Source organism: Odocoileus virginianus, chromosome 15 (genome assembly GCF_023699985.2).
Source record: "Odocoileus virginianus isolate 20LAN1187 ecotype Illinois chromosome 15, Ovbor_1.2, whole genome shotgun sequence".
NCBI lineage: Eukaryota > Metazoa > Chordata > Mammalia > Artiodactyla > Cervidae > Odocoileus > Odocoileus virginianus.
Genome location: NC_069688.1, coordinates 37,342,977 through 37,355,701, shown reverse-complemented (window position 1 = coordinate 37,355,701; position 12,725 = coordinate 37,342,977). Strand labels below are relative to the sequence as shown.

Below are 12,725 nucleotides of genomic sequence, written 5' to 3'. Positions count from 1 at the left end.
TTGATTCCAAATAATGAGAGCTTTATAAAATTTAGTCATTTTAACTTCAAATATAGTGTGGATCTTCATTTTCCAACTTTATGCCCTTCAGCACTAGAATACAATTTTTTGTCATTTAGATTATGTATGATACTCATTGAATTATAACAACACATTACTACTTTTGTTACTATTTACATTATAATATGCTTTCAATTTTTCTCATTTCATTTTAAGGACATACATAGGCTCACAGTGAAAGAATAGAAACAGATCTTCCACGAAAATTTTAAAATAAATTTATAAATAAATATCTGAAATATAAATAATTTCTAAAGTTGTCACTAAAAAAACTGGAGATAGTTATCCTCATGTGATGGTCATAGTGTGTAGTAGTGGCCACAACAAAAACTTTTTCCTCTTTAATAACATACTTATTTTTTCAATTACAAACAAATAATTTATTTAGAAAAATAAGCATTCATAAAACTGAAATTAATAGTAAAATATGTGAATGAAATACTTTGATGCTAGGACATGTTCTGTCACATGACTGATTCTTGGCTTTCTCTTTGCCACTTTTCATGATTGAGGTTAGAATGAAATGTTCTTTTTCCAGAATTCTTTTCATCTAGGGGTTGTGATGTGACCAGTTGTCTGAATTAATGCTAATGCTGATATTGGAGTTAATTATGAAAGGCAAAAACCAAAATATTTTATAAGAGAATAATTAAATAATCTTGCTTATAGTAAGACAAAAACAGCACTAAACTTGATGCTTATAAAAATTCTAGTCACATGTGAATTTATGTATATATTATTGCAAGGAGATTAAATGTGAACATAATATATATAGTATGGTCATATATATATGAATATATCTGTCTCTGTTTCATGAGATTGAGTGATTTTTTTTTCTTTTTACCTCTTGCTATAACTTTCTTGGGCTTTCCTGGTGGCTCAGATGGTAAAGAATGCACCTGCAATGTGGGAGACCTGGGTTTGATCCCTGGGTTGAGAAGATTCCCCTGGAGGAGGGCATAGCCACCCACTCCAGTATTTGTTTTTTTAATTGATTTTTTAAATATTTCAATTGAAGGATAATTGCTTTACAGAATTTTGTGGTTTTCTGTCATACATCAATAAGAATCAGCCATAGGTACACCCACGTCCCCTCCCTCCTGGGCCTCCCACCCATCTCTCTCCCCATCCGACCCTTCAACCTGTCACAGAGCCCCTGTTTGAGTTCCCTAATCTTACAGAAAGTTCCCATTGACCACTACACAGAACACTATAAGACACTGATAAAAGAAATCAAAGACTACAGAAACAGATGGATAGATATTCCATGTCCCTGAATAGGAAGAATCAATATTGTGAAAATGACTATAATACCAAATGCAATCTACAGAGTCAATGCAATCCCTATCAAATAACCAGTGACATTTTTCACAGAACTAGAACAAAAATATTCACAATTCCTATGGAAACATAAAAGACCCCAAATAGCCAAAACAGTCTTGAGAAAGAAGAACGGAGTTGGAGGAATCAACCTTCCTGGCTTCAGACTATATTACAAAGCTACAGTCATCAAACAGTATGGTACTGGCACAAAAACAGAAATATGGACCAATGGAACAAGATAGAGAACCCAGAGATAAACCCACACACCTATGGGTACCATATTTTTGACAAAGGAGACAAGAATATACAATGGGGCAAAAATAGCCTCTTCAGTAAGTGATGCTGGGAAAATTGGACATCTGCATGCAAAAGAATTAAATTAAAACACTAACTAATGCCATAAACAAAGATAAATTCAGAATGAAATAAAGACCTAAATGTAAGACCAGAAACTATTAAACTCTTAGAGGAAAACAAAGGTAGACTACTCGATGACATAGATCAAAGCAAGATCTTCTATGACCACCTCCTAGAGTAATGGAAATAAAAACAAAAATAAACAAGTGGGACCTAGTGAAAGTTAAAAACTTTTGCATGGCAAAGGAAACTACAAACAGGGTGAAAAGACAACATCAGAATGGGAGAAAATAATCACAAAGGATACAACTGACAAAGAATTAATTTCCAAAATATACAAGCAGCTCATACAACTCAATACCAGAAAAGCAAACAACCCAATCAAAAAGTAGGCAAAAAACCTAAAAAGACATTTCTCAAAAGAAGACATACAGATGGCTAACAAGCATGCTCAATGTCACTCTTATTAGAGAAATGTAAATCAAAACTAAAATGAGATACCACTCCAGTATTGTTGCCTGGAGAACCAGCATAGACAGAGGAGGCTGGTGGGCCACAGTCCATGATGGGGTCACAAAGAGTCAGACATGACTGAGAGACTAAGTTACAGCACATAACTTTCTTATTGATAAAACACAGTATTAAAATAGAAAGCAAAAAAACCTTACAATTGTTCTTTTCACATCTAGGCCAGATTTGTTTTAAGCTAAAGATATAATTATAAAGGAATTTTCCAATGGTACATTGCTATTTAAGTATCAAATTTGGCCAGAAATATCAATTTTTATTTAATAAATTTTAAAACAATGAGATGAAAACAAGCAGAATCATCAATAATTGGAGTTTATAAAATAGTTTTAAAAATGAAATTGTGATTACAAAATGGAATATATCTCTTGTACAAGCAAGAATGGTAAGACCTATGAATCATCTTTTCTATGTTCTTACAAGGTAAGTATACAAAGCTGTTTATCAAAAGTCTGTTGGAGTGCATGGAAAGTAACAATATATGAGTATCAATTTCTGAAAGATAGAAAGCAGCAGGCATACCATAAGGACATGTATTAAGTGAGGATGTGAGAGAAAGAAAAAGCAAGAAAACACTGAGTCAAAGAGACAGACACAAAAATGAATCAAACTGCCAGGAGCAGATTAGGCTTCTAAGCAAACAGCAGACTGTGTACAAACAGTCTTGAAGGAGCTGTAGGATACATACTGGATTTTTCCCCCCAAGTCTTGCCAATTAAAATCAGTTCTCTAATATTAGCAATAGTATTTCTTTAAACATAAAGACCAACAGATATATTATATACTGACAATAACCAAATGCTATAGAGAATGTACTAGAATTGAGTTCATAAACTCATACCAATAATAAACTTATAATTTATCTTTCTATTTATATCTTTATATATTCTACTATTCAGTTGTTTTTTATTGTGTTTTTATTTATCTCATTCATTAAATTTTACCTAACATTGCTCAGAAAAAATAGGCTTTAGTCAATAAACAAACCATGGATATATATATATATATACACACACACACACTACATACTTATATATAATTTATTTTATAATTAGTTTATTTATTTACAAGCTTAATCTCAGAACTCAGACAAATCTGGATTGCAGTGATGATCCTGCCTCTGGTTACTTTTAACAGTGTTAACCTTGGACAAGTAATATAAATCCAATTTCCAAACTGTAAAATGATGATATTAATAGGAGTCTTTTCACATTATTTAAACAGGGGAGAAATTAAATGTAACAGTTGTAAGATATAGTTTCAGGTACAGGGGAATCACTTAATAAATGCTTAAGATTTGTTTTATTGGCTCTTCATTACATTATATTCCTCATAAAAGTTCTGTAAATTTAATGTTGTTATTCCTTATTTACAGATTAGGAAAGAAGAATGAAAACAATACATTTATTTTCCCCATCTTACCATCTTTTAACTTCCCAGAGGTGACAGTTGCTTAAAAAAAGAAGGATGGGGATAAAATAAAAATATGTTTTCTCATTTTTGAGTGTATCTGGAGAGGATAGATACTTGTACAAACAATAATATCAGTGAAGTGATTAAAACTATGAGATAACGTTTGGAGAATTTTATTTTTTCCATATTTACACAATGGTAATAGCATACATTGCTAATGCAAAAGAAATACACAAAACCTTTGTGCTTCTAGCTTTATATACATTAATTTAGCTGACTTGATAGGTGAGAAGTAACCTCCATTTTCTTTCATGGCCTCACTAGATGTGTACAGGTGAAAGCAAACGCCCATCCGCTGCCACTAGTGCAGGCAAGCACACACACGCTATCCTGACTGCATCATTAACCAAAGATATGGAACTTTTAATGATATTGGCAACGATGATGAAATAGCACTCTTGATGTGTCTGCCATACTGTATATCTTTGAAATAAATAGATATTAAGAATTTAACAGTATAAAAGGAAGTAAGAAATTAAGTTGGAAATCTTCAGTAAACAAATGTAGAGCAAAAAAAGAAAAGACAGAAAGAAAAATAGAATCTAATCTGTAATCAATCTAGTGACATTTTCTTTGTACAAATGTGTTTGGAAACACTCCAGACATTTTTAACTGTCATTCTGACTGCAAACAGTTGAAATGTGTACTAAAAGGATTATATATTTATGAAGCAGTTTCATACACATTATCTCATGAAATATTCAGAAGAATATAATGAGATGGGCAGATTTTCTTTATTATTACCGCCTTCCATTTTAAACAAAAATAGCTGTAATTGTGGATTGATCAAACAGCCAGTGAACAACAAAGCTAGCACTAATATGCAAGCCCTATCTCCTGGTCCAATGTCTTCCCTATATATTATGTGTTTTCTTAGTAAAAGTGAAGATAATATTTATCAAATTTTCATTTAAGATGTGAAAAATCAATGCAAAAGAATGTGGAAGACTGATGAATGTATAAAAACTTAGTGTTGATAATCCTATTCCTGTAGATCAGGAAGTCAAATACACAGTATCAACTATTAGAAAAAGTAACAGAATCATAGAATCATAACTCAAGTATAGTCAAGTATGTAAGGGTTTTTAATTCTTATGAATTATCTGCTTAGAATATTTTGAATTACAATAAAATCAGTACACTATAGTTAAGGAAAATATGCACACATTGGTAAAATCTAGGACTACATGAAACATGTAGTATCTGACATTTAAGTTTGTTGGTTTGAATTAGAATTGGTTTATGTTTAATAAGAGTTCTTGACAATACAGCATAAATTATGTCTAGATATACTAAAATGAAATACTGAAGAAATACTTATAAATAGTCAGGGTACCAGTTAGTTTTCAAATCTGTTTTATTAACTAACTTAAAAATAAATGATTTGGTTTGTGTGGACAGAATCATGAATGTCCCAGTTGGTGATATAAGAGGGTCTACTTTTAAGATATTTAAAGTTTATAAACTATGCACATTATCTAAAATTAATGTATCTTGTTATTATATAAACATTGACTTTTGGATATTTTGCATATTATTGTATATTAAAATTGGTCACATACCACTGAAAGATGCATTGCATGCTTTCACTTTACTAAAAGTCATGCCCATAAAGAATAAAGCCATGAGGCAAGAATTTTAAAAATCAAAGTATCTTTAACCACTTTAAGGGGGTACAATTCAATTTAAATTCACTTTTTGGAAAGATAATTTACTAGTGTTCTAAAGTCAGACTATGGAGCTAATTTGTTCATAGGATGATATATTTCCAAAGGAGTAATAATTGAATTTCACCACAAATGTTAAGCATATTTTGTAAAATAAACTTCTTTTACCCATTAAATATTTCCATCTATTTTTCCATTCAAAATACACTAACCTTGTCCTAAAGTTTGTAGGATGAGGATGTCCATCATATAAGGATAAGTAGTCATATTCTTCTTCTAGAGCAAATGACTGAAAAACAATTTGTATTCTATTTCGTTCTTCTGCTATTATTACCCACGTACAGTTTGCACCATTTGGATATCCATATGGAAAACCAGGGCTTTCTATAGTGCCATTCAATCCTTTTAAAGTTCCACCACATGTATAAATAAATCCTGTAATAAAAGACAAATAAATAGACATTAATATTATTACTAAAAATAAGAACAATCTAGAAGACATATTATTTTGAAAAAAGCCTTTTATTTTTCTAAGACCCATGCTACAATAATTTTGTAAATAACAATTTAAGATTTAGGTAAATTATCTATTTTTTAAATAGTAAAGTTCCAATAGCAAAATACTAGAAGACATGTTATTTATCATATAACTTGTGCTTAGTTACAAACCAGCTGATGAAATAAAACCCTCCATACTACTGATTCATTATCCATTACATGATCCAGCATGCAAGCACAATCCTAGAAGTAGTTCCAATCAAATTGTGGATACCCATAAACAACCATTTAAATTTAATTATGATAGTATGCATTTGGGGTCTTGAAATATTAGCTGCAGTTTGTCTTGGTAAATCATGCTAACATTTTTGTGTATGCAAATCTACAGCAGGTAATCAATGCACCTTAGAAAAATCTGTCCCACTCTGATTCTAGCAGAGGGATAAATGGTTCAGACCTAAAAAAAAAAAAAAAACAACAAAAACAGAACAACAACAACAAAAAAACTATGTAATTGATTTTTTGACTAGAGCACAGTCCTAAACTAACCACATTGGAGTGACACCTAAGCTTGGTGAGAAAAACTGAATCCTGAACAACTTACTGCTGCCATTTTATGAACTTCCTTACTAGTTCTATGGGAGGTTTAAACTATTGAGAGCTTAGCTGTTGCAAATACCTAGAAAAATAGCATGCTTCTTAAAGAATTTTTTTATAAATATATGATATTCTGTAGTCATATTGGGTAATGAAAAAAATCAAAGATTTATCAGAAAATGTGGTCCCCAGCATTTACATGAGGAGACTGTCCTTGGTCCTGGCCCTGTCTTTCCTGCCTCAGTTTCAGAAATTCAGATGAGAATTTCTCATCATTTCTCATCAGAATTCCCAGATTTCATTTTCACATCTATGCATCCTATGTGAAGTTTAGGTACCATGAAGCTGTAAGTGAGAGATGTCCAGCTAATTTGGGGTGAGAGAATGCCATGCTACACAAGTATCTGTATTTGGAACTGGATGTAGAGATGCAGGACGTTAGGGACGCCTCTCTCTGAGAAGGAATGAGTACATATAATAAAGGTACAACTATTTTTTAAAAGTATAAGGAACCATTCATCAAAGATGGGAGGCAAGAGTTGTGTATTATGGCATATGGAAGCTCTTTTGGGTTGTTGTGCATTCATTCCACATGACCACCTTGCTTTTGCTAGGGGATTCACTTGTCCACTAAATAGCTATATGCTTTGGAGTAGCTGACTCAATTGACTAGTGGTGAGGTGAATGGCTCAGAACCGGATTAATCAGTATAACCCTATCCTCCTAGCCATATTGACTTCAGTAATATACTCTGATTATCTTCATATACAACAAAGTTGAGAGCATGGGTTATTCAGTATGTGATATGTGGCATAGGTCTTTGTAATTCTTTTGCTTTTTCTAAAATTTGCCAAGAAGTTGGATGAGGCAAAAATTTTCAAAAAATAGTATTTGTTTGTATACTTATATTTTTACTAATTTGCCATAGTAATATAAGGCATTTTATGATTTTCAAAAATAAAAAAAAAGAGAAAGGTCCCTTTTAAAATTGCTTCTTGCAGAGCAATTACTTTGAAGCCTTAGGTTAATTAGCTATCACCCATTTCTATTAGCTTTCTGCCTGAACAGCTTCCAATTTGAACTTCATAACTAAATGCAGGCATGAATCCCTTCAGCTGCAATTTGATCTATGGGCTGTTTTATAGAGTCTCAAGCCCCATATTCCTGATGGTTTTAGAAAAAGGACATATGTCCTAAAATAGCATGCTCAAGCTTTGTCCACTACTTCTTCAAAGGCCTGCTGATTCATGCATTTCAATTGCTTTTCTTTTTTTTTTCTCTAGGCAAACTAGGAGTTACACTTATTTTTAAGTTTCTTATCTGTGCTCATTTTATTTTCACTTTTAATATATGTTTGATTAAACATCACAGTATTAATAATAAAGTACATTTTTCTAACAGAAGGTTGATAATTTTCACACACAGAAGGTTAGGAGTAAATAGTTTTTCAAAGCGAAACCAAATTTTTCTCATTTACTTATGCTTCAGAAGGTTAGTCAATGTTATTAGCTAATCTTTTCAGGTCATTTCTTGGCTCATGCAGATATGTGTGTATTTCTGTGTATTAGGTAAATTTTTTATAAATAGTCATACTAAAGCATATTTTTCCTGAATTTTTTAACTTTGCAAAATATCACTGTTATTTTTCTGGATCCACATGTATATTTCTACTATGTTCTTTTTTAAATGACTACATAGTTCAATGGCATATGGTATGTCTGTACTATAATTTGTTTAACATATCTTCTTTTGATGGCTTCATTCTTTGTGGTTTCATGTGTATAAAAAGCAACTTTGAACATATATCCTTGTGTGCTTGTGTGATATATCCTGTGATAAAATTCCAGAAATGAGAGTAATAAATTTTAAACTTAGAGGATAGCCAAACTATCTTCAAGAATGTAAAAATTTTTGTTGCTATCACAAGATTATTAAGTTTTTTCTACTTCCAACACTGATTTCAGTGATACTAGATTTTTTTCACATGGCAAATTTTGCAAAGCAAAAGCATATTTTCTGTTCTATTTTTGCATTTTTCTGAGTAGTATTGGAATCAAATATCTTATGTTTTTAATTCATTTATTGTTCATCTTTTATAAATTGCCTTGTTGTATCCTTCACATATGTTTCAATGGCTACTTTACCTTTTCTTACTTCTCTTTTAAGATACAGTTGCTTAGGTTTCTGGTTATTTATTGGTAATCCATATTGCCATTCATATACTTTTACATTTCTAAATTAAACAACTTTGCTTATTCATTGCTGTCATAAAGTCACAAGTGCTTGCTGCTCTTTATAGTACATTTGAAGTCCCATCTCCTTTGATGAGCTCTCTTCAATATTTGTTCATCTATTCATTATTTATGTAATGCTTTCAGGATAAAATTACTAAAAGAACACTATCTTTGCCTGTTTTTGTGACAAACTACAAAATGAGATAGCAAGGGAATATAGATTATTTTTATTAGTATAGAATACGTGCCATGATCAGGGTAAGCACACTTTGTTATGAGAACATGTGAAAACAAAACTTAGTCTAAATAGTTCAGTACGTGTATATGGCAATCTGGTCTCAAAAACTGGTATTGAAAAATTCCATAAATTCAGTCTTTGACAGTTTCTGAATGTCTTCTGTTACATTTTTCACTTCTTAACATTTAATGTCCATTTAGTCAATTTATACTTGAAAAACAACTAAAATTTCCATAATTTGGGTCACATTATCAACAAAAATTTAGTTAACAGCATAGATTTTTAGATATTTTCTTTTTTATTTCCATGTCCATATTTTACCTTTCCTTCATACTACAGAGTAATGCAGTGCCTATTTGTAGAGTATTTTATGACATTTTGTAATTTCTTCTGTTTTGTGCTAAATTCCATGCTAGAACAACATCATACTTGTCCTTAAATTTTACTTTTTTTCACATTTGTGTTTATCTGCTGCAACTGGGCTTTCGTGCCCAATTATATTGATCAGATTTCTGCCCCCCGCAGCCCCTACTATCAAGCTCACACTTTTCTGACACATAACATCTGTGGGATAAAATCTTGTAAGGAATTCAGTAGTAGCAATTATGCTTTTTATTGTTGTGTGTGTGTGTGTGTGTGTGTGTGTGTGTGTGTGTGTGTGTGTGTGTGTGCTCAGTTGCTAAGTTGTGTCTGACTCTTTGCAACACCATGGGCTGTAGCTCTCCAGGCTCCTGTGTCTGTGGGATTTTCCAGGCAAGAATACTGGAGTGGTGTGCCATTTCCTTCTCCAGGAAGCTTCCTGACCCAGAGATCAAACCTGTGTCTCCCGCATTGGCAGGCAGATTCTTTACCACTGAGCCATCTGGAAAGCTTTTACTGTGGTAAGCAAGTAAGCAACACATAATATCAAGTATATCCTCTTACCAGTTTTGGAGTGTATATTTTAGACAGAAATCTCTAGAACTTTTTATCTTACTTGAATGAAATGCTATATCCATTGAAAAATAACTCCTAATTTTCCTGTTCCCTTAACCCCTGAAATCCTACCTTTACTTCTCTGAACTTGACTACTTTAGATAATATCATATAAGTGGAATCGTATCTTAATACTATTTGGTCTTCTATAACTCACTTGGAACACTTAGCATAATATCCTCAAGGTTCAATCATGGTATAGGCTATGACATCATTTTCTTCTTTTTAAAGGTTGATTTCTATTATATATATGTATCTCATTTTCTTTATCCATTTATTTTTCATATATGTATAGATTGTTTCTACTTCTTGGATATCATGCATAGTGTTGTAATGAACTTGAGAATGCAAGTATCTCTTTGGTATCCTGATTTCAATTCTTTGAATAAATGACCTTGTGATTTCTGGGTCACATGGTAGTTTTATTGTTAGGTTCTTCAAGGGTGAAGAACTTCTACACTGGTTTCTATTGTGGCTGTACTACTTTACCTTCTCACATCAATGCACAAGTTCTCCAATTTCTCTATACAAAAAGAGATATGGATATTGGTAATGGCCATAGATATGAAGAGACCTTGTGGTTTGAATTTGCAGTTTTCTGATGATGAGTGATATTCAGCATATAGCCATAGGCCATTAGTTTTGTCCTTATTACAGAGATATCTGTCCAAGTCCTTTGCCCATTTTAAAATTATTGTTTTTTTAGGTATTGAACAGCATAAGTTATTTGTAAATTTTGGCTATTAACATTATATCAGATATATGGTTTGCAAATATTTTCTTCCATTCGATAGGTTGCCTTTTCACTCTGTTCCAGAGTGAACAGATAGGTTGCCTCTACCTGTTCCATTGGTTGATATTTCTATCTTTATACTAGTACCATAGTGTTTTGATTGCTATAGTTATGTAATATATTTTAAAATCAGAACATGTGAGCCTACAGCTTCACTTTTCTTTCATAAGATTGTTTTAACTATTTGAATCCTTTGTAGTTCCATATGAATTTTTAGATTATTTTACTGTTTCTATTAAAAAATAACATTGGACTTTTGTTATAGTTTGCACTGAATCTGTACATCACTTTGGGCAATCTGAAAATTTTAACAATATTAAGTCTTCGAATTTATGAACATGGGATGTCTTTCAGTTTTTGCATGTGTTTTTTTATTTTTTACTTTTTCTGCACTGTTTTCGGAAAACATATCTTTGCTTCCTTGGTTAAGTTTATTCCTAAGTATTTTATTCTTTTTGATGTTATTATAAGTGGTTTGATGTTTATTTTCCTGTTTTAGATTGTTCACTGTTAGTACTTAGAAATACAAATAACTTTTACATGTTGATTTAGTATCCCATAACTTTGATAAATTTATTAATTTTAACAGTTTTCAAAGCAATCCCTAGGAGAAATAAGGATTTTGTTTTTACTGAAATTGACAAACTATATATAAACAACTTAGAATACCCAAAACAATCTTGAAAGAGAAAACCAAAGATGGATGACTCACACTTATTAACTTAAAAGATATTGCAAAGATAAGCTACAGCAATCAACATAGTGTAAAGCTGGCATAAGGATGGACATAAGCAACTTAATAGACTTGAGAGTTCAAAAATAAACTCTTAAATATATAGAAAGTTAATTTGGGGGGAATCAGAAGGAAATTGAATAGCTTAATTTTAAAATAAGCTTTCAATTTTAAGATATTTTAAACTAACATGCAGTTTAAGGAATGACTTTTGTCTATATTCTAATTAAATAGAGTTTTTTTACTGTTGAATTTTTAGAGTTTTTATGTCTTCTAAATAGTAGTACTTTCTCTACTATGTGACTTCCAAATCTTTCTCAAATTCTGTTACTGATTTTTTTCATCTTTTAAATAAGATATTTGTCAGAGTAAAAGTTTTTTAATTTTGATGAACTCCACTTTATCAATTTTTTCTTTTATAAATCCTGCTTTGGTATCAAGGCTAAGAATTTATTTTGAAGCTCTAGATCTTAAATATTCTCTTATTTGTTTTTGTAAGATTAGTAGACTTTGGTTTCAGATTCAAGTTGTGATCCATTTTGGTTATTTTTTATGTGTAATGCATCAGACTTAGATCAAAGTTATTTATTTATTTATTATCTTTGGATGTCTAACTGCTGTTGCACCATTTGCTGGTAAGTTTTTTTTTTTCTCTCTCTTTCTCTATTGAAATAATTTTGCACCTTTGTCAAAATTAGTTGTACATATTTGTGTAGGCCTATCTCTGGATTCTCTGTTCTATTCCATTGATCTATTGTCAATGCCACATTTTTCATCACAGTGGTTACAAAAGACACTTTAAAATCAAGCTGATTTCTTTCACTTCATCATTTTTCAAAATTGTTTAGCTCTTCTAGCTTCTTTGCATTTTCATATATACTTTAGCATGATCTTATCTATATCCACAAAAAATCTTGTTCAGATTAAACCTATTTATCTCTTTGTAGAAAACAGATATTTTTACTATGTTCAGATTTTCATTTTGTAAACACAATATCTCTCTCCATTTATGAGTCTTCTGTGCTTTCTTTCTTGTCATGCTTAGCTTTCTGCAAACAATCCCTGGACATGTTTTGTTGGATTCAAATCTAAGTAGTTTATTTTTTCTTAATATAAATGATACTTTATTTTAATTAAGACATCCACATGTTATTGCCGCTGCTGCTGCTGCTGCTAACTTGCTTCAGTCGTGCCCGACTCTGTGTGACCCCATAGACAGCAGCCCACCAGGCTCCTCTGTCCCTGGGAT

General features: G+C 31.5%; 1 protein-coding gene across 5 annotated transcripts in view; it reads right to left on the bottom strand.

The window, feature by feature from the left end:
* Positions 1-12,725, bottom strand: part of CSMD3 (CUB and Sushi multiple domains 3) — a 1,331,483-nt gene that overhangs the window by 1,163,779 nt on the left and 154,979 nt on the right. For all 5 annotated transcript variants that reach the window (XM_070477231.1, XM_070477232.1, XM_070477233.1 and 2 more), the window contains exon 2: positions 5,621-5,843. In XM_070477231.1, coding sequence (XP_070333332.1) covers positions 5,621-5,843 — 223 coding nt within the window. The remainder of the gene's footprint in view (positions 1-5,620; positions 5,844-12,725) is intronic.